The 24,175-nt window shown below is 35.5% G+C and overlaps 1 protein-coding gene across 1 annotated transcript in view; it reads right to left on the reverse strand.

Moving 5' to 3' along the window:
- The window catches only part of LOC129006006 (anoctamin-4-like), a 69,677-nt gene that overhangs the window by 679 nt on the left and 44,823 nt on the right, over positions 1-24,175 (reverse strand). Inside the window, exons 12-22 of the mRNA XM_054435093.1 lie at positions 23,348-23,455; positions 22,529-22,734; positions 20,963-21,129; positions 19,989-20,206; positions 11,441-11,605; positions 7,593-7,736; positions 6,074-6,243; positions 2,255-2,394; positions 1,432-1,637; positions 712-817; positions 241-425 (exon numbers count right to left, since the gene is read on the reverse strand). Of these exons, the coding sequence (XP_054291068.1) occupies positions 241-425; positions 712-817; positions 1,432-1,637; positions 2,255-2,394; positions 6,074-6,243; positions 7,593-7,736; positions 11,441-11,605; positions 19,989-20,206; positions 20,963-21,129; positions 22,529-22,734; positions 23,348-23,455 (1,815 nt within the window). The remainder of the gene's footprint in view (positions 1-240; positions 426-711; positions 818-1,431; positions 1,638-2,254; positions 2,395-6,073; positions 6,244-7,592; positions 7,737-11,440; positions 11,606-19,988; positions 20,207-20,962; positions 21,130-22,528; positions 22,735-23,347; positions 23,456-24,175) is intronic.

Raw genomic sequence — 24,175 nt, forward strand, 5'->3', positions numbered from 1 at the left:
TTGACACAAATGAAAAACACAGTTTTATATTGATGCTTGGTCCTGCAGTGTGTTCTTGTAAAGTATACTGTACTCAAGTATCAATGAAGATACTTACTTGGTTAAGATTGTCTACTGTATCGATACGCATAGACGTGTTACACATTCTTTCAGACAGTTATTAAAATTTTTGTTGTTTTTTTTTATTTAAATGAAGAACTAAGAAACTTAAATTAGAGACTGTTTTAGGAGTCGACTAACCTCAAAGACCACAACAAATGCAAGCCTAGCAGCAAACACGTGCCAATATTGTGGAGAGAGGCCGTACTTATCCTCATGCTCTGGACCGTTGCGATAACCTCGGTATTGACATATCTCAGGCTCATCATCATCGTAGTTGTTCTTATCAATGCCCATGTCCTCATCAAAGTCCGAAGTATTGAATACTATAAAACACATATAAATATATAACTAAACATACGGTAAATATTCGTTTCATATTTACAACCCCATCTTATACCTCTCTATGTCTTCGGAATAAGAACTACCCTAAAAACCCTAGTTCAGGAATATCTTGCTCGAAGATTTCATAGTAGAGACAGGTTTTTTGCCAGTCTTTCCTCAATTTTTTGTGTGAATGAGATCTTAGACAATGAACAAGAACAAGTAATCAAATACTAACTTACTGAACCACTGCAAGTTAATATTCTGGATAATTATTGTACAACTTACCAGACAGTGATGAGTCGATATATCCTTCTAGAGTTTGAGTTTTCGAATACACAAATACATAGACCATCCGAGGAATGTAATCACTGGTATAAGCGATGACAAATGCCTGAAAAATGATTAACCTTGTGTTCAGTTTTAATCCGTAATTGAGAGGGAACTACTTTAGTTCTAATTTTTTAAACACTGTAATGTTTTACCACATAATAATACCGAGACTCAATAAATTACTTTGAGCGTCTAGATAAGGGGAAATTTCAGTATCCATGGAGCTTTGGACGAGTGAACAACATGCGTTTGGTGTCAAGGTATATTAAAAAAATTTGGATATTGTGGTTTGTGCTCAGTGCGCTTTATGTTGTGAGGTCAGTTTACTGCCATGGACTCCTGTGTCGTCAAGGAAGCTACCCTTTGGGTATAGCTTTTAACTGCTACCACAAGAAGCACTACAAAACAACTCCAGAAGTTTTGCAGATGCTAAAAACTTCGTGGGTGGATTTCATTTCAGACTTCAATAATGTGTGCAAAACCACAACCTCACTGACATGGGTTGATAAAAAATTATTTTTGACTCATGTACTTAAGATTTATGTTAAAACAATATTCTTTTTTCTAAACAAATTATTTGTGATTCTTCAAAATCGTACCATTTTACTGCCTCATTCTGTAACACTTTCAATTTTTTTAATAATTCATTACACATTTGTTTAGTTTACTACTCACATTGGAGACGACGGCGCAGTAGGTGATGCCTTGAAGGATGCCGTACCAGGCTCCAATGTCCTCCACTCTCTCTGCCAATGGCCGTCTTGCTTGGGTCACCATCTTGTAGGCATCCAACCTTATCTCTCCAATGTTGTTCAGCAGGGCAAACAGTGGGGCCAGGGGGAAAGCAGCAACAAATAACGTCACAAATCCATACTGGATCACTGTAACCATTTCCAGTAATGATGTAACATGGTAAATGTTGCTATGTTTTGGGAGTAAACTTACAAAGGTTGATATTGAAATTTAAGATCATAACATTAGATATTTGCAGTACTGCTTAGTCAACAGTTATGATTGAATAGTACATTTCAATACCAATAACTGCTGCCAGAATACCAAAACCAATTACAGTAGACTTTGGATCTGTTTGGTTGGACTTCAAAAGTCACCTGCATATGATTAAAACACTAGGACATCTTGGACCATAGTAAACAAACAAGTCGACAATGTGATTGATATGTACAGATGTGATTGATGTAGGCCTACTCTTTTATTTGCTCTTACTAACTCTATAGTTTACTGATATTCCACACATGTGATTTTGAAATGTATCCATCAGATTTGGTTAACTTCCACTGATGGTATAACTTTTTTAGTTTGACAAAGGAGTCCAGTAGTGGTCAGAGGATAGGGAGTCCAGATTCAATTGAAGCTTGGATTTTTCCTCCCTTTCTATTTTCTAACCATTGTGGCCACAGTTTCAGGTTCTTCCACCGCCATCTACCTATGTCTCTAGACTAAGTAACTGTAGAGTGTAGATGACAGAACGCTATCTTACCCATTTCCAGATATTCCTCAAACAATGCCAACCGCCCTGGATCCTGAAGCTGGTAATCCTCCTCCCACCGAGTGTAGGGTCTCGTTGTATCCTTCGTGTCACTCCGTTGTTTCCTGTACCTCCACCAGTTCAAAATTGCACTGAAAAATTACAATCGTTATACTAAGAGCTGTTGTGAGGACCAGAACAGCTTTATAAAATTATCTTTCAAATATCGTAGTATCAAATAATATACAGGGTGTTTTTTTAAAAACTTGCATTTTTATTTATGTAAAAACCGCAATAGATAGAAATATGCAGTTGGCGGTAATCATCTATTGACGTAGGGGGATCAATGTTTTTGAATTCAACGTTACATTCACATTCCCCCCCTTTCCCCCTGCCCCCAACTTAATTTTTTTAAATAGCAAGGTAGCCCTTGTGACATATCAAATAAAAGAGCATAAAAAAAGAAAATGTTTGATGAAAAAAAATTGAAAATCGGTTCATAAATGTGTGAGATATTCCCCCCCTCCCCCCCCCCGGAACTTAATTTTTTTTTAATAGCAAGGTACCCCTTGTGACATATCAAATGAAAGAGCATGAAAAAAGAAAATGTTTGGTGAAAAAAAATTAAAATCGGCTCATGAATTTGTGAGATAATCCCCCCCCTTTTCCCCTACCCATAACTTGTTTTGTAATAGCAAGGTACCCGCCCTTGTGACATATCAAATGAAAAATAAATTTCACCAAACATTTTCTTTTGTCATGCTCTTTCGTTTGATATGTCACAAGGGGTACCTTGCTATTAAAAAAAAACTAAGTTCCGGTGAGGGGGGGGGGAAATATCTCGCAAATTTATGAACCGATTTTCAATTTTTTTTCATCAAACATTTTCTTTTTTCATGCTCTTTCATTTGATTTGTCACAAGGGGTACCTTGCTATTAAAAAAAATTAAGTTGAGGGCAGGGGGGGAAAGGGGGGGAATGTGAATGTAACATTGAATTCAAAACAATTGGGCCCCCTACGTCAATAGGTGATTCCCGCAAACTGCATATTTCTATCTATTGCAGTTTTTACATAAATAAAGATGCAAGTTTTTAAAAATAACCCTGTATAGGCTGTTGTATACTGCTTGTATGACAGTCATTAATGATAGATAATATTTTATATAATTATGAGAAATTTACAATAACTTTTCAAAGTTTAAAACTACAGTATTTAGCTTATATTATTTGAAAACTGTGAAACCCCGGGCAGGGGTCCTGCTCAGTACCGTTGTTAAGGTCGGCAGTGAGTGTGCTGGCCCCGCTGGCCCCAAGCCCTTCTGTCCCAACCCAATGAGTAAAAGTTGTGAGATCCAGAGTTTGGATAGGGAACCATGCACTCGGGTGTGGAGTAGTGGCCTGGTTTGTGAACCTGTGAGTGATGCAGCCTGGAAGAGGTGTGTTTTAGCCAGAGGATGGCGAAAGTTTTTGGTGCTGGACCCATGAGTAGTACAGCCTGGGATAGGTGGAATAGTAGGTCAGGGACTGAAAGCGGTCTAACAAAGAGGTGTGTTGGCCATCTATGTTTGTGTGGTGAAGGAAGTGATATAGTCGATCTAGTAGAGAGGTGAATACACACTGAGTTGTAGGAGGAAGAACGTGTATGGGGAAATGTTTTATGGAGGAGGAATTCCGAAATTGACTGATTTTGAACAATTAGTGGTTTTTAAATTAGCACACCTTCAGAAGGGTGATAGGGATAATATATTTCTGGTACTGTGGAAATTTAGATCACTGTTTTACAATGCTGCCGCACCACTAGGGTGTACAACCCTGATCGTTGTAATAAAATTCCCAAGGGGGATGCACTTCGGTAGTTCTGCACCCTACAGGTTGCCTGAGTCATTAAAGGGAGTTGTTCAGGAATTACACATTAGTGACATGTTAGATATAGACATAATACAACCGTCAACCTTGAATTGGGCGTCACCCCTAAATTATAAGTTAGTACAGATAGTGTCACGGTGTGTGGCGCCTCGCTGGAGCATGCGCACTGAGAGCTTTCCCCCACTACGCCTTGATGTACGGTACAGTCACATTCAAATACTGAAGTTGTGAACTAGCATCAGCTGTCAAATTAGTTTGCTTTATGTTTACGTTTTTGTATTTTTCTGTCTCTCTCGCACTGCCTCCCCTACATGCCAAGCACGGTGAAACGGTCTGTACTGTGTAACCTCCTCCGGTGACCACAAATTCCGGCCGTTGTCGGTACCCTCGTTTTGCAACTAACTGCTTAAATGCCCGTAGTAGGCTAACTATATTTAGTAACTGATGTGTGTGTACTCTATTAATTACCAAATCATGTATTTTGAAAAGTAACATTGTCCAATTCATTAGGTAATATTCATTGCGAAACTCCTCTGTATTCTATGTATTTTTCTCTGTGTCAAGGATTGCAGAAATTGTATCCATTACCATAAGCAATACTACCTGTAAACTGAAATGTATCCTATGTCACGAGAGAGAGAGACTGCATATTCAAATTCATTAATGAGGGGCGATTGTTGTCACTAAAATCCCAGAAACCGTTATTTTAGTAACAACACTAGAAATCCCCCTATGTAATTCTAGTCCCGAAGCCATTCACTGGGGCTCTCCCCCATCCTGAATTAGGGTGAAACAACCTTACTATATTTATTCTATCGAAGCATTTTAACTTTGCATCAAATCATCGGGCTTCCCAATCTATCTATTCATAGAGCCCCATATCACGGGATGGCCACTGACGCTACTGCGGATTATATAAAAAGGGCCCTTCCCTCCGGTGTTATCATTCCGAGTCCGTATCGCCACCGATCGGTATGCTGGCTGTACTAAGTGAGTTTTGACATTATCTCTCTCTCTTTAATTCCTCATGTAGACTATTAATGTAAATCAGCATCACATATTGTAATTTAATAGTATAAAAAGGGCTATCTTGTCTTACGATTGTAATACTATTGCCTATTCTTGTATCAATTAAATAATGTTACTTATCATACTCCTCTAGTGTCACTTCATATTCTAAAGCTCTTAATTAGCTTTGTCCTAAGTGGCAACTAACGCTAATACAGCACTAAAATGAACAAAATTAAAATTATACAGTATCGATATCGAGAATCGATAAATTTTCGTATTGACACATCACTAGAGTAGGTAGTAATATGAATTCCATCTCCTGCTAGTTTGTTGTTCTTATTATAAAATTCACATTTTCATAACTGATTTAACAGGTTAATCATACATAAATCACTACATCTTAGTCCTAAAAAGGTAGCCACATAATTAGAGTAGAACCCCTGATATCCCTTTGGCATAACCCACCCCCTGGGATATCCGACTTAGTCTCTTACAGGGCTACTGGCCACAGAGCTCCTTGGGAAAAATTACACATTTTCCCTGATTTTTCATACATAAAAACCTGGTTTCCCTGTCGCCTAGTGTACCTTTTACAAGGGGTCAGCAGGACCATAGCCCAGTCTCGTGATGGTCGTATATGTGGGGTTCTACGTAATTTCAAAGTAATAATAATTTTTCTTCAAAGATAGCTAGGCAACTAATAATTGTGTGAGTATCATCGATTTATCAATTTATAATTGTTCAAGGTAAACATGGCTGCAATTTTCAAATGTTAATTAATTATGACTTAATTATTTTTCTGAACTCGTATGAAGATTTTTAAATTTAAATAAGTCCATCAAATTTTAGTTTACCTGTGTGAATTTTAGTTAGGTACTTGTTGAATCAAATTGCAAAGTTATGCCTTACTTTTGCTAGTCACTGTAGTTTTATTATGTTTATCTTGTTACTAACGGGTAAGCAAGTTCCAGGAAGTTGTTGAAGCACTGTTTGCCGACCATGATGATGGCCAACTGGATACAAAGTTCACTGAGGCAGCCTGCTGGATCACATATGTCTCCCTTCAGCCGTAGAAACTGTGAACTCCTAGCGTCTCTGTCCCCCGGATGACTGTAGAACCTTCCCTGTCAGAATGAGGGCAAGGTATTTCAAATATGACATCAACTTTCTTTAGCAGTTGAGACTAATCGTCTCATAGAGATTGGAATGGGCTAGAATAGTAGTGGATAAAGTTGGTCTCAGATTTGAACTGACTTGCTTAATGGCTGCGCCGGGAGCCGGGAGCAATGGAGACCTTAATTTACGTATAGCCCCATAGTTTAGCTTAAACTACAGGTTACTGAAAATGGAGCATGCTGGTCTCGTGGCAGAGCGCACGTCTACGATCCTCAAGGACCAAGTTCCGAACTCAAATCCTGCCAATCACCAATGGATTTAGCGATGTGATAACGCCGCAACCCTCTTGTGCTAGCCTGCAGTAAAGTCTAAAACGGTTCCAGGATAGAGCCCATAGAGTCATGGGATGTAAAAGGAGGACATTCAAAGATCACAAAATTGGTATCTAAGGCTGGTATGTAAGCGGGTATATCTGAGGTATATTGAAACTATTGAAAGTCAAATGACTTTAATTTCAAGACATTTTAAGTTTGGGATTATTTATCAGGACTAAAGATAAAAAAAATGAAAATAGTGATTTGATTCGTTTTTCAAAAATAATTGAAGCAACTATGGAAAAAAGATACAAAGTTAATTTTTCCATGAAATAAGCTTTACCGGTAAAAAATTAACTGTACAGTCAACGTATAAACTCATAATTTACTTAGCGATCAACTAATGTTTCCTGAAGTTCAGGGAGCTCCCTCTCTTTTATAAGATAGCATGCTGAAGATAATTCTTTACAGAAAATTTTCTCTGAAGATCACTGATTTTATATAAGAGAACTGATAGTAGACTTCCTGATAATGATGTGGTTGAAAAAAATTGGGATGTATATGTAGCATGGAATGTATTGGAAAGTATCAGATATTGTAAATTGAAGCATCTCCGTAGTGTTTTTGCCTACACTTATTAGGCCCTATTCAAGATATACAAGATGGCCACAATATGTAGATAAAAGGATGTTGTGAAACATTTTGATCCACCACTCCCTAATAGAACGCCATTATTGGTCATTGTCATTATCAGTATCAACATACATTCACCACGTCCACTTGACCATATGGGACTGAAAGGGCTGATTAACTATCAACTATCAGATAACTAAATGATTTATTGAATTCAATGAATATATTTGTCTATTTATTTAACATGAATATGATAACCAGTACAATCCTAATAAATAATATATCATTGAAAATAAAAATTTCAGTAAAAAAATGTTACTATCCTAAAAAAATGGCCAATTTTCCATCATGAAAATATGACTCAGTTTACTCAGAAGAGTCGAACCCCTCTAAGACCTTACAAACCTTACCTTAAAAAATGCAATATAGATGAGAGAAGAGTAGAAATTCATAAACTCAAAAAGGAAAATCTTGAAAGTGTAGCTGTCTTCATACTCAGTCTGAGTGCGAGGGTTCTCTTTATTTGTAAGCCATAAAGCTAAATGATGATAAACCTGAAATTATGAAAGTCGGTTTTAATTTACAACATAAAACTCATCTTCAAAGTAATGTGGGAACTTATTTTCTTAAAAACGTTTAAAAGAAAAGTCTAGAAAGTTCAGAAATACCGAAAAGAGAACAAACTATAGTATAAACACAAAATGACTACACGTTAAATCGTAGTTATAATAGTTGATCAGCTGCTCGTAGTATTATGTATTATTTTTCTTTAAGTGTTGCCAACCTATTTCCAAGCGTACCGTACACGGATTACGTGCATAATAGAACCACGCTGTTATGTGTTGTTTCGTTGGAATCCTGATGCGCGCCAAAGTATAAACCGTACGACAAAGTATAAACCGTACGACAATAGTTATTTGTGCAACTAGTGAGCAAAGTGAGCAATTGACTCACTCAAGAGAAATCCTTACTCACAGGAATGGTTTCTCGAGTGAGGCTAAAAATATGTCATGTTTCTTTACTAATTTTCTGTGTTTGTTTTATTGTAACTGTAGGAAAAATATTTCTCTCGAGTGAGGCAATTGCACTTTGCACTCGAGTTGCACATTATATTTTTCCTACAGTTACAATAAAACAAATAAATTAGTAAAGAAACGTGACATATTTTTACACAGAAGTGAACTTTTAATATGACATTATTTAATGATCAACACGATCAACAACAGTACAACAGCTGACCAGCTGATTTACAGCCAGTGCTAGTGCTGCCAACGTATTTCGCGCGCATACAACCTTGCCTGCATGTTACGCCCTCACTATTTCGTACCTTCACATTGCAAATCTGGAGTGAGACAAAGTAATTAGAGTGAGACAATGTTAACATTGTCTCACTGATGAGCAAATTGGCCACTTTTCTTTCTCAAATCAGCGAGAGAACATGTACATTGTTAGGTAACTGTAGGAAAAATATAAATATGCAGCAATTAGCAGCTTTCTGTACTTAAACAGTACAAGGAAGCCAACTTTGTCTGGTGACTGTAGGAAAACACCTTTTTTCGCAGCTAAATGGTGGAAGGCTGGATTTTTATATGTGATAGAACCATATAAGAGGTTTATGATCCCAGAAGTCCCCACTTCAACCCCTTGAGCTTATAATTATACATCGATGCTTAAGACGTGTATTTTCGAAAAGTCCCCGATTCTCCTCCTTGAGCTTTCCCCCACTCCCTCCAAACCTGGAAATTGCAGTAGTTTACTTTATTGGATATAATTCAAATTCTACGCATACTATTGTATTGAAATTTTATTATTTATAATTAGTTTGTTTACCACTTTTGTACAGGTATTCCTTTAAATATTTTAACAGGGTAGGCATGTTTAATACATTTGAAATATTTTTCAGTGTTTACAAAATATATTTTAAAACATGTTCAAAACATTGAGTAATATTTAGCTCTGAAATGAACATGGGTGCAGTAAAACCTTTAAAAATAGTTTTAAATGTTTTTAGAAATATTTATAAAATTGATATTAAATATTTTACAATCCTTTTCAAAATATTGCAGTAAAACATGTTTAAAATAATGTTAAAAGGGTTTCAAAATATTTATCAATCCTTTAATAATATTTTGATATCTAAAATCAAATCTTTTAAAAATGTTTTTGTGCTACTAGGGTAACTGTGCCTCGCGGTCAGTAAAATTCTAAACAGTAAACTGCAAAAAAAATGCCAATTAGATGAAACCTAAACATTTGTACATTTCTTAAATTTATTGTTGGTTTTAACTCGTTTCTCAGTTGAAATAATAATTTATTTTATCATTTCTATCAACGGCTACACATTTTGCAATAATATACATGGATATATATATACAATATTAAGTATTATTGTGATTAGGGCTACTACTATATACAATTGAAAACATTTTAAACACATTAGTACCCTTTCAACTCATTTTAATTATCAAACGACTAGTTTCAACACTTAGGTCATAGTCATGTTAACATTTCATAAAACAATTTTTATATATATACAGGGTGTCCATAAAAAACGTTTCAGGACTTTGGGAAATGAATCCCAATATCCTCTGAATAAGGCGTATATCCGAAAGTTATCATGATTTAATAAAAAAACAATCATCTTCAATAGTTGTGCCCCCATACATGCAGGCAAGACTATTTACGTGATACAGGCAGATTATGAAAATATCCTTTCTTTACACATTGTGTAAATGTGTCAATCAAATTGCGTTTTTTATTTTCAGTATTGCGAATCTGCTTTACTAATTGCTAGTACTAATTCGTGGTCGAGATCAACCATTTTTAGAGACTGTATACTGTGAATCTCAGTGAAGTTCTGTTCTCTAATATTTGATTGTTTTCATGTTAAAATAAAAATGAGTCAGCATAATAGTTACTTATTGGTTTGTGGTAGACATTATGTAAACGTTTAACATTGCTAGAAAAGAAGAAGGCGTCTTATGAAGTGTTTTAAAATGTCCGGTATGTGGACTTAAAAAAAACACCTGCTAGTTTTAATTTTTAAGTTTGATTAAAAATTCCTTATAAATATTAACGACAGTTTCCTACGTGGTTCGTGATATAATTTAACACAGGGTAACAACTCGTGGCAAAGCGGAAGCTAACCCTTGTTAGCGGGAAGAGTGAAGAGGGGGCATAGCAACGTCAGGACGCAGTTTGTATCAAGGATTAGTTTGTTGGTGAAAAAGTTTTACTGGCCGCGAGGCGGTTCATTTAGTTACGGACCGTGACTCATGGGTTAGCTTGGAAACAGATTGTTTTGGTACAGTATTAAATAAAAATTGCAAGGGTTAGGATTTGTATCAAACAGTTGAAAACTTAGTGGTGCCGTTGCTTACGACTGGGTGCGACGCATCCGTCGAATCGACGGACGACGGTGCGCGGATGTTTACACGCGCTCTATTTGCCGATGCCCAGCTGTTCACAGTTCATACCTAGATGACTAACCAATAATATATTTGTAAACCTTGAAAAGCTTATTAAAACTTTTGTTTGGTCCATTACATATTATTTCTATTTAAAAGTAACTTATATATAGAGAAAAACGAAATTTTGTACTCTGAAACAAAGCTTTAAACGAAGTTTAAATTTGTTATCTCCCTAAATATTGGTTTTAGAAAGAAATGTTAAATACAAAAGTTATAGGAAACCTAATCAGAAGGATAACAAAACCAATTACAACATGATAGTATACATAGTATTCGACTTATGATCAATTAAGTGAAACACTGCTTTCTAAGTTTGGAGGGGGTGGGGGGACGTCAAGGGGGAAAGCTAAGGGGTAGAAGTGGGGACTTTTGGGAAAATACATCTCTCATGTGGTTCTATCACGTATAACAAATAGAGCTTTCCACCATTTAGTTGCGATAAAAAAATCTTTATTTACTGACAAGGCTTTAGGAATGGGAAGTTTTGCCTTGACTGCTTTTCCATGTTTTTACAGTAGATATTGTATATCTCGCAAATAGGTTTATTGAAAATATTACCTTCTTTTGCTCCCCTGGCCCTCGTTTTTGCTCAAACATTTAACATTTTCTGTGATTATACACCTTATAGGTATAGGGGGTAAGGAATTGCAATACATGTCAACTAACTAAGGAAAACCATAACAATAATTAAAATAATCAAAAAGATCACATTTAATCCATATTACAGGGGTGTGTATCTTTACTTTTCTTATACCTACTAATTGTACCCTTAAGTTAATGCTGTTTACCTTTGTAAGAATCATGATGATGACCAAGTTGATGAGAGCAGCAGTCATAGAAGTGAAGATCTTGGCGTGCCTTTTCACAAACACATTTCCACCCTCGTATATAACAGTAACTACGGACAGCCTGTAGATAATTGTGCCCAACACGGCACTCACCACAACACAGATCTGCAAAACAAAATATAATATGAATATGAATTCACACTCTACAATCCCTAAGCCATATTTTACTATTAAGCTTTAGCTATGTAAACCAAAAACGTATGGAAACTACTGCATAGCCTACATTTTGACCTTTCTCGTAAAAAGATTTAAAACAATGTATAAAAAAACAAACATTGATTTTATCCATAGCAAATAAGCATAAAAATACAACTCTCAAATTGAAACAGTGCCAATACTTAAGTATAAGACATGTTCGATTAGTGTATAGGACCAAGGAAGTATTTCGTATTAGCCTACTAGAGGGGAATTGATGATGAAATAATTCATTAATTTATTAATCAACCAGAAGAACGCTTTGTATCAACAATTAATTGCATTTACCTCTAGTAATCAGAAAATAACCTCCTTGAATTACATGTATTAAATTTCACGATCCGCGCTCGTGCATGCGTCGTTAGCTGTTACTGTATGTGAAAGTTGGTCAACCATTTAAATCGCTGTCTGGAAATAAATCAAATGCTTAGGGGGTCAAACTTTTGAAGCCCTTTAGAAGCATTATATCCTACTCCCTTTATCAAAATATCCTTTTTAATTACCACTTTGTGTTGCGCTAGATCTTTAGCTTTAAAATTACACCTCAATCGTAAAAATCGGTGAAGTAGTTCGGGTGAAAAATGGCTGTTACAGCTTATTGAATTGGGTAGATTTCTGGGGCTAAATTTTTGGGGGTAAAATTCCAGGTGTCAGGTTTATTGTGATTTTTATTAATTGCAACTGTTAAGTAACCCGTGAAATGTGAGTTGATTGAAATAAATAATAATTTATCCGTATAAAAAAATGTTGTTTGGTAAATAGCCGGAAATCTACCCCCAGACATATGACGTCAAAATGACGTAGGCGTTTTTTCATGGGGGTAGAATTCTGGCAACCCCCACTTCAGCGGGGAATTGTTATGCCAATATGTGGCTAAGAATTGTTTTTGCCTGGGTTTGACCTTCAAATTAATGTAACCACCCAGAGTCGCCGGAATTAATGTCCGGCCCCGGAATTCTACCACTTTTAACCAAAAACCATTCATACTCACATGATATTTGTTAATGGGCTGTCTAACCAAAGGTCAACGTTAGATAGGGTTAGGACCGTTCCCTCACTAAAAACGGGAAAATGTCAATGGCGTAGACAAATAAAATAAATAAACAAGCTAAACAAATTAACACAAATGTATTAATCTTACACTATCGAGTGAAATAGTTTTAAGTAAAAAATAATTATATACAGATTATGTTAATGGTTTGGTTTACAAACCACATATGAAAGCTACTGCATAGCCTACATTAATTGTGACCATTCTCGTTAAAAAAACTAAAAAAAATGTATAAATACCCCCGTAGCAGCAAACCTGCCGTCTAAGCGAATTTCCATTTACCTGAAATGATTTTCAATTCATCTATTTAAGTAACATTATGTTTAACGAGTACCTTGGTTTGCTGCCATAAGGAAACTAATAAAGTGTGTTTTTATGTAAAATAATTATAGCTTAATATAAAATCAATAAGTTTGCCAGGTTTGATCAAATAATATATCCATAAACAAGCAAACTACAACATTTTACAATATAAGAATAACATGGGAATTTTAGTTTTACAATTTTTTTTAGTTTTCAACCGTATAAAACGTACAAAATCACTTTAATATACTGAATTATTTATTTTTTTTAGCTCTTTAAGAAGCTCTAGAGAGAAATTGGGAAATCAAATCAAATCAAATCAAATCGTTTATTAAGCCAGAATTAACAAAATATTATACAATTTGTATTGGCTAAGTCATCATTACAACAATTTACAGAGGTCTTATGCAGTACTAAAAGCTATACAGTTCTATATACATATTTAAGCTACATCACTATTCATTGAGCTGATTTTATTTACAAATTCTTGGACGCTGTAACAGGTAAACTTGATCAACAAAGATTTTAATTGCTTTTTAAATTTTAGCAGGTTTGGTTCAAGTTTAAGAGGAAGTGGAAGTGAGTTAAAAAGTGTTATGTCATTGTACAGTAAGTGCTTCTTGAAAAATGTTGTTGAATGTTTAGGAATTGGTAATGTGTGTGAATTGCGCAATGTGTATTGGTGTTTTACAGAAAAGTCAAATTTAGAAAATTCTTGTTTCACAAATGTTAAAGATTCAAGAATGTAAATAGATGGGAATGTCAAAATTTTTGAATTAAAAAAATATTTACGGCATGATTTACGCCTTTTTAGAGAGAAAACAGTTCTCACAGCCATTTTTTGGAGTTTAAACAACATTTTAGTCTGCTGGCACTCGCAACCCCAAATAGGAACGGCGTATGCTAAGTGAGGATAAATTAGCCCATAGTATGCCGTCAACAATATCTCCAGATTCTCATTGTTCCTGAGGTTACGCAGAACGAAAATACCAGAACTGAGTTTTTTTGAAATGTAATTGATATGGTCATGAAATCTAAGATTCTCGTCTAAGATCAACCCAAGGAACTTGACATTTGGTGTAGGGTGGACCTCAGTTTCATCCAGAAGGAGACTAAACCCACTGTTTGATCGGTTTGAATGATTTGATAAACGGAAGTTAATGAGCTGTGTTTTGTCTGTGTTGATTTTCAATAAACTGTCGCCAAACCATTGAATTATAGCGTTTGCATCCAAAAAACTAATTTGTTCCAGATTTAGAAAATTGGAGCTAGAAACTGAGAGAGAGGTGTCGTCGGCGAACAGGGATAACTTTGAGGAGGTTATGCAGGAAGAGAGGTTGTTAATAAAAAGAAGGAAAAGGACTGGTCCCAGGACGGAGCCCTGAGGTACCCCCCTAGCAACAGAATTCTCAGCAGAAGGGTAGGCTCTAACGCACCCAGCCTCATCAACTGCTCTTATTTCTACGTATTGCCTTCTGCCACAAATGAATGACCTGACCCAATCTAAGGCCGATCCTCTTACGCCCACATTACTCATCCTATCGAGCAATAAGTTATGGTCCACTGTGTCGAACGCCTTGCTCAAGTCAAAAAACAAACCAGCCGAGTAGTTTGCAGCATCTAATTCACAAACCACCTCATTTATCAGTTGAAACATCGCTGATGTAGTAGATTTACCCTTAGTAAATCCATGCTGGTTTTCGGATATAATCTTATTTATTGTCAAAAAGTCCCATAGCCTAATCACCATGATTTTTTCAAATATCTTTGAAAATACAGACACAACTGATATGGGCCTATAACTGTTGCAGAGCTTTGGATCTCCCTTTTTATATATAGGCCTGACCACTGACACCTTCAGCGCATTAGGAAATGATCCACTGGTGAATGACATATTAATTAAATGGCATAGAGGTTTTACCAAATACGATGCAACCTTTTTTAGTAAAAATGGAGATATTTCATCAGCCCCTGAAGACTTTTTGTTTTTTAAGCCTTTGATAACATCTAAAATTTCTTTTTCGGTAGTTGGATGTAGAAAGATTGAATTAAAATATTTCTTATTTATATCTGTATTTTTGGATGAAGCTGCCTTTGAGTCTTTGCCTGTATCTGAAAAGAAATGGTTAAACTCATTGGAAATGTCTTTAGGGTCTGTGATGTCTTCACCATTATCAGTTTTAAGAGATATTTCGGTGTAACTTTTTTTGGCTGATGGTCGTTTATTGTTTATTATATTCCATAGAATCTTAGCTTTATTGTCTGATTTGTTTATTCTGCGTAGAGTGTCTTCTGACTTAGTTTTTCTTATTAGGCGTCTATACTGATTTTTTAAATTTTTGTAATAGTGAACCAGGTAGTGAGAAGATTCAAGATTTTTTGTTTTATTGTATAGGGCAAACAGCTGCTCCTTCAATTTTATTATCTCAGGCGACTGAATCTTTTTACTATACGTATTTTTATTGATTTTATTGTGCTTTTTTGGGAAGGAAATTTCAAATGAATGTTTAACCTTGGACAGAAATTCGTCAAACTTAGTTTGCAAGTCTGCTGCATTAAAAACTCCATCCCAATTTTCTTTAGAAATTAGGTATGTAAACAAGTCAATATTAGAGCTTGAAAACAATCTTTCATACTTAAAACAGGCTTTCGGAGCTAAGGGAGTATTGATATGTAGAGTCGCTGTTTGAGCGCTGTGATCTGATAAGCCTGCAGATATTACAGACCCCTTGACGTTGCTTATGTTTGTAAAAACGTGGTCTATGAGACTACGAGACCCATTGACTTCTCTAGTATAGGTTTTTATGATATTATGCAGATCAAATGATGCCATGTATGACGTAAGCTGATGAGCGAGAAGTGTATCACAAGCAAGATTGATGTTTAAATCACCCATAACTAAGATTGCAGAGTGGCGATTATAATACTTGTTGATACATTCAGTTATTCTACTAAAGAAGTCTGTGTGCGTATTTGAAGGAGGTCTGTATGTTGCCAATAACAAAATTTTCTCATTATTGTCTACGGTTATTGACACAGCGGCAAGTTCACAAGTGCCCTCTTTGGAAAACTCACTACAATCAAGGGGCTTGCAATTGAGACCTGGTTTGGCCCATATGCCCGCACCACCACATTTCATTTCCGATCTACAGAACGATGTTATGCATGTGAATTCGTTTATTGTAGAGTTTTCAGCTTCTTCTGCTTTTAAGAAGTGCTCGGTTAAACAAATAAAATCTGGACACTCATCTTCTACAAATATCTCCAACTCATTTATTTTACTCAATAATCCTCTTATATTTTGATGTATGAACTTAAGACTTGTGTGCGAGGACCCCACCCTCCTCTGAGATAGGTTGCCCATGGGACTTCGGGTGGTTTTCGTGCTTCCCCTAAAAAATGTTTATTGACAAAAACACGTTTGGTAGATGATCTATGGGCTTGGAAAGAACTGAATCTATTATTAGTAGGAATTGTGTCGGAAGGGATTTTCTGTGACTTTAAGGTAGGGGTAGCAGGAGGGGGGCAGGTGATTGGGGGACGTACTCCAGGTGGAATTGTTAAGGAAGCAACTAATAGTTCGGCTAGGGCTACTTTTCCTCTCATGTTGAGGTGTAACCCATGTTTGGTGAACTGGTGGCGGGATAGAGACTGCAGTGATACAAAGGAGACATGTTGGTGATGATTTGACAGGGATAAGAGGTCATTATTTACTCTGTCCACAACAGGGTTCATGGAAGGAGAGTCATGTCTAGGTGGTAGGCCAACAAGAATAATCTCAGGATTTGACACAATTTTTAAGAAAGAATCTAGCTCCGGCAAAAAACTGTTACAGCGTCCAGTCACATCAAAATTGTTGGTACCGGCTATAATAACAATTACATTTCCACTACCTAGACGTCTGTCTTTATCGATACCAGCTAGTACCTGTTCCATATTACCATTAGCTTTAACAGTACCAGACACATTAAACCTACTTTTTAACTTCTCCTCTAAGATCCAAGAGAGACCCCTACCGTGACTATCACTATATATTTTCAGGTGTGGTAAGGTCTCGTGAGAAGGATTATTAGGCTCAGGTCTAGGGCTCGGGAGAGAGGTACTAGGTTCTACTACAAATGTATTTATTATTTTTTGTTTTTTTGACTTACTCTCCTTTTGTAGTTTTTTCTTAGATTTTGAGATAGGTTTGTGGAGGGGGTGGAGAGGTTTTAGTACATTTACATTATTATTTTCCCTATCAAGAACTTTAAACCGATTAGTACAGTTGACAACGGTTTGCTTGTGAGAAGACATTTTAACATTGAATTTACTTTGTTTCCTGTTCTTTCTTTTTACCTTTTTCCATTTTTCAGGGACATTCATTGATGTCTCAATACAATTGACACTGTCTGAGATAGTCTCATTAACACCGTTAACACTATTTCCAATGGTTGGTTCTACAAGAGGGAGTACTTTAGATACACTTGCTTGGGACTCAGATGACGAGGGATTGTCATTAGCTAAAATATTACAAGATACCTCGTTGAAGCCTTTATACCAGTCAACAAATGAAAACTCTTTCCCTAAAGTCAGGTTTGTGCAAAAACCCTCGTAAATGAACTTGGTATTCACCAGAACACTTAGACCACATTCGTATTGATTTTTTTGCTGAGTACAACTCAACTCATGGAAACAGCTATCTTTAAATCCAAGTTTAGAAACTACATGTTTTGCAGCAAGTGAATTTGTAACTTGGAGAGAGTCTAGATGGTATGCTAACTGGCGGGATATATCGACAAACAATAGACTCCAGTGCGTACCAGTGTCATCCTGAAGAGTAGCTAAGTTATTACTAATACATAAAAAAGCATAGTTTACTTGATGGAACTTTAAGTCAGCTAGAATATTTTTTACATCATTAGTAGTTCCATGTTTTACTACTTGTGTCACAGAGGGGCCCATAAACAATACTCTGGAAGATGCATCATTCTCACTAAAGGACTGAAAATAGTCATCAAGAATAGCATCCTCAACCCATCTACTTTTAAGCCAGGAATTTTCCTCTGCTTTTTTAACTGAGGATTTTAGTTTTGTGGCAAGATCAGTCAATTCTAAATTTTGAAGCCTGCTAGTTTCCAAGTCTACGTTAAGCTTAGCAATAGTTTTATCATTTAGTTCAATAACAGACTTCAAGTGCAAATATTCATCAGTAATGTTATTTAGCTTAGACTTAACACTAATTAGACTAGAGGACATGATACATTTTTCTTTTAAAGCATTGTCTTTTTCTTCGCGGATGACATCCAGTTCATTAAAGGAAGCATTTAGATCGCATTGTCGTTGTTGTTTTTCACGATCAAGCCGGGATTCAAGAGTTAATATATCACATTGGAGGTCTTTGATCACTGCTCTAGAGTTATTATCTGAAGTTAGCACATCATCCAAACGCTGTAGCAATTTACATATACCTAATTGGATATCAGTCAAAATAATATCTTGGTGATTTGCTTCTAACTTTTTTAAGTCCAGGCAGAGATTAGAGACCAGCATCTCTGTTTCCAAGTCAATGTTACCTGAACTGGCGAATGTTTCTTCAATTATATTTGCAGTAGTGCTCGACATACCACGTGTCACCACCATTTTACAGCGCATATACTGCTTAAAATGGTGTATAAGGGTCACTGTGTATATTCGTTAGGTGACGAAGTGTCCAACCCCTTCATAAAAGTAAATGCATGCCTGCAGCACAGTCAGGTGATGAAGTTGCAGCGCAGAATTTGAAGGCGCAACATAAATCCTTCACAGCGGCTAGGTAGGCAGCGCCAGTCGGTCGTCAAACAGCGGTTAGTGACAAGCGGACATTTACTGCGGCGGACGCCCGACAGTTGGCAGCGGCGCACGACGTCTGCGCAGAACGTCAATATGTAGCGAAGATGGATACGTCTTTCTTCAACTGGTTGAGCTGATGTTAGTTACTGAGTGTGACAATCAGTTACTTACAGACGTCTGGCATCGTTTGTAGACGACACTGGTCCTCCAAATATTAATAAAGCGTTGAGACACACTAATAAATATAGTCACTGCCAAATAACAGAGATGAAACACAAAATAAATGCAGAGTCAAAATCCGTGCCAATCTACCGCAGACCAGGTCTGCCAATCAAATGTTATGTTATGTTATTGTTATGGGAAATGTTATGTTTTGAGGGTCAAAAATGAGAAAACCCAATTTTTACCCCATAAAACCCCGTTCCCATGGTCCGACCATGCTGGACCACGAACTCATTCAAGTTTATCCCGCCTTACACCTTCAAACCAAATTTCATAAAAAAAAAAAATACTCAAGTTATCAAGTTCACGGATACATATACCTGCATATATATATCGGTCCCGGGAATATGTCTTACCGTGCCACCTACGGTAATAACTACTTCCCTATAGGGAAATTCGCTAAAATACAAAAATTGATTTTATCTATAGCAAATAAACATTCAATAAAAATACAACAATCTAATTGAAACAATAGGCCTACCAATACAGTACACAACATGAATATAAAATTTAACAGTTGCTTTTCAAGTAATTCTAAAAAATTTGAAATTTTGTAGCGACTTTCATTAGACCATTTTAATGATTTTCTATAGTTATTGTTTTATGAATTATTAACTGTTTGATGGTTAAATTTTAAATGTATATACTTATGTTAAATAGTCTTTAAGTTAGTTGGTTCAAGCTTTGTTACTGTTTAGGGGAAAAAGCTAATAATATGGCTGACTCAACATGTATTGTAAAAAAGACTAAAGTAAAATCAAGAAATCCTGTGGACAAGTCCTCTATAATACCTATGCAGCTTAAGTGTTAAATGGATCTGTATTGCCTTTGTATTGAGTGAGTAAATCAAATACAAATTATAAATACACAGTAAAAGTCTAGCATGGAGAGTTGAGAGACACCTACCATAAAGAAGACCATGCTGCCCGTGACAGCGAAGCGTAACATTTTGTTCCAAGCAGGGATGTAGGGTTCCTTGCGTCTAGTAACAGGGTTAGTGCGAAATGTTTTCACTGTAGCCTCAAACTCTGGCCTCGGTTCCTCGTCCTCCTCCACATTCTGCAAGTCCCACTCCCAAGCAACTACAGCCTGCTTGCGCTTCCATAGCTCCAAAAAGGTGGTTGCTACAAATCATTCATTATACATAACAAATTTCCTCAAACTGAGATGACAAGATATAAATAGTAAACATATAGAAAGAACTGGTTTCAGCTCCTACATGGAGTCATCGTCAGGCGGCCGATGATGGCTCAATATAGGAGCTGAAACTAGTTCTTCCCTAATTATATAGATTAGTTAATTGTGGTATTTAAACCTTTATTAACATTATTCGGCAGTCTGGGGGCTAAAATATACAATGAAGCTATTTCAATTATTTCCATCAGTTCGTGAATCATAAGAGGGTTCTCTTTGGTGCCTATCCCTCAATATATATATATATAAAATAATATTAAAAAAACAATTTGTTGCCATATGTACAACACTTAGGACTTGTAAGAGATTTTTGTGTAACACTATTTGATAATATTGTGAATACGAATAATTTTCCTTTCTTCCTTAATTAATTTGCGCTAGTGTCAAGATTATATTTTCTACCTTATTTTTTGTTGCTGACCAAGTTGATGGGTCATAACAATCGCTATAGTTTACAATTGGTTATTCCATTTGTGCTTGGTAAAAATAATCGCATATTCGACAGAAATTAGTAATTTAGATCAGCACAATCTGTCGGTGGCTCACATCAACTACGACGATTTTGATTTAAAAACTGGCCAAAACATGGGGTTCCATCCGTCTAGTTGTATCAATCGTCAAAGGTTCTATTCACAATAACATGTTCAAACAGGATTGTACATGTTTTAAGGAAATCCCTCCCTTACCCCAAAAAGACATGAAGATAGCGAACAATACTGTGGCAGGGTTGTCGAAGAGATAAGTTATCTTGGCAAAGACGCAGCTTTCCCCCAGTCTTTGGTAGTCACAGGCTTTATCACATTGAGGACAAAGAGTTATGTTTCCTGCCAATGTACTGTTGCAGATCTCCTTGCTACAACAAACATTCATAGTCTATAGTAATAGTGATAAGAGGATATCTTGAGAAGACCCCTGAAGATGCCACACAACTTGGCGAAATAAAGCACAAAATACCCACTGATCTAAATATGTATATGTTTATTAGACTAGTCTATGTGAAACGTTATGATATAGAATATTACACTATCAAATAAGGTCCATGACCACTTTACCAGGACAAGTAACCTGACATTTATTAATAAGTTTAGGCTTAGTAAAACTTCAAATTCATTGTTACGAGTCCTCAGGATAAACTGAAAACAAGAAAGTTTCAGTAAAATTGTCTTTGAATGGATTGTGGAAAACCCATTCCTCCATGATAACGAGTTTTAAATATGTCATCGGATTATTCAACTCTGTATTTGGATTAACATCATGGTTGAATGTGACTTAATTTATGCCACGATTACTAGAAAAATACCGGTATGGATCATAAACATAAACAAATTACGTTGTTGGCCCGAATCCTATAGTAATAGCATTGAACATATGTTTTGGCAGTTCCATTTAATCAATGTTAAATAATGTTTATTTTCGGGCCAAAAACGTCATTTGTTTATGTTTATGATACACACCGGTATTTTTCTAGTATTCGTGATTTATGCGTAATATTATTTTACACGTGGCACTTTCTATTACGTATATATAAATGTTTAATGACAACAAAAGATTATATTCTATTCTATTCTGCTCATAGGGTTACACGAACACATTACCTACTCAAGAACTACAGACATCAACAATAAAGGTAATCTAATGTAATGATCGCTTCTTGAAACTGGTACAACAACAAGATGTATAGACCCTCGTACATTAGGAGTACAACACTGGTATAACATGATTATAACCACAGTTGCGCTTTTCTATATGTGTATTGCTTTATATGTTAATTATCTATAGTTTTTTATATAGGCATTGAATGATATAGTTTCCACCCGATTTACACTATTGACCTGCTTTCCAAGCCAATCTTTGAATAAATAATCAAACATGGAAATAGGTTTTCAGTCAAGTAGGTTAAAAGATACCATTACTAAACAGTTCAATATTAAACAAAGTCAAGCCATCAGTCGGCACGATCTTAGTTTCTTAATGACTTATTCTGAATGCCTTCGTTACACATTCCCAAAGAAAATCTAATATTATTGTCCTGGTTTGGATTCATACACTCTGACCATTCAAGTCTTGAGCCTCAGACAGTGTAGTATAACAGGTACTTGAAAATATACAAAGAGGTATTGATATCGAATTAGATTAATTTGTTAACTTAGGAAACGACTCTTATTTTTTCATATTTAAATATTTGTTGTTATTTTTTTTAAGACGGAATAGAAGCTAAGTAATTATAATAATAAATATATTTGCAATACTACCTGGGAATGTTATCCCTGGAATCCATGGACAAAACACCGTAGATAAAACATAGAAGACCAGCAACTGATGCAGGTATTAACATCTTTGTGTAGAATCCTAACCAAGTAAAGTAGAGTGCGATCTTGTCTCCAAAGTACTTTCGCACCAGCCAAAGAGGTTGCTTCTTGTACCAACGTCCTGGTCTAGCCCACTCCGTGTACAGCAACTGATATTCATTGAAAACAATGTCAATATAAAATATACCAGCAGTGCACATAGTAGTTTAAAGAGTTACTGCATTAAACGAATAAACAATTAATCAAACTAATGTACAAATTAATTAACAAAATATTAATCTAATGTTTGATTTGGATCCATATTGGAAGTGTATTTATTTATTTATACATGCAATGTAATCTGCTTTAGCCAATACATAAGATCGAGAAAGTTTAGATTACTAACAGTTTTTGTATATCTAGGATAACACGATTTTAATGTGTTGCGACAAAACAATACAAACACTTACCGGTAACAATACATACTACAACTCAGTAGAATAACAATAGATAGATGTAAGAATAAATAAATTTAAAATAGAATAAATATAAAAATATATAAATATACCAATATGATATAAATATAACAATACATCATCAATGTGTAGGTTGATGGTATATAAAAAACATATTTTATACTACAACTATATTTTAATGTCTTAACCTTAGGACTTTAATGCATTGGCTGTGTTAAACCGTGTATAAGTTTGGATGAAAATTGCATATAAAGTCTATATTTTTATTTTTTGCTATATAAGTATTGCTAGAACAGTTTTGACCTACCCTGCGGTCATATATGAAGCCATTTCTAGAGGGATGTTTGTGGCTACCCTCGTGTAAAGGGAAAGCACTGATGTATGTACCATTGTTGAGAAGCCTCCGAATGCCCACCTGTAGTCAAACAGAACAAAATGAGAAATCAAAGATTGGACAAGCAAGATTAGTAAATTGTTATCCAAGAAACAATTTGAGAGCCATTTTCTAAAAGTGAAGCATATATGTAAAAGGAAATTATATTAATTAATGACAAAATCTTGAAAGCAGCTTTTGGTTCATCTACGCTATGGAGTTTTATTAATGGATTTGATTATGAGAAGACATATTGCATGATGGCAAAAATAAATTAACTTTTCCTCATAGTAATGTTGCCTAAGATTTCAAAATATGAAGCAACTTTAATATGTTATGTAAACACTATTTGAGTAATTAATTCTACAAAATGTAGAATATAAAATTGCCGAAATATCACGATTTTTAATTGTAAAATGAGGCAGAATAAGGTGAAACCTGCCTAGCTTAGCCTTATCCTACCTCAATTTACAAGAAAATCAGTATATTTCAGCAATTTTTATTAGTATTTTTGAACTGGTGTTGAAAGTGTTCCTGATATTTTTCATTAAATCAGCCATTTTATTGTAATTTAAATTAAAAGAAAATTAAATGACCGCCATTTAAAAATTTTGAGTAGGACCAAGATAGTTCTATAACACGGGCCTGTTTACTTTAACGTAGATATCCATTTAAAATGTTAATCTTCATCCAACGATAAATAAGTCAATTTTAAAAACACAAAATGGTTTATGTTGATGTTTGAGAACAGTTTTATTCTTG

Source organism: Macrosteles quadrilineatus, unplaced genomic scaffold, assembly GCF_028750875.1.
Source record: "Macrosteles quadrilineatus isolate MER2022 unplaced genomic scaffold, UCM_ALF_1.0 Scaffold_54__1_contigs__length_841927, whole genome shotgun sequence".
NCBI lineage: Eukaryota > Metazoa > Arthropoda > Insecta > Hemiptera > Cicadellidae > Macrosteles > Macrosteles quadrilineatus.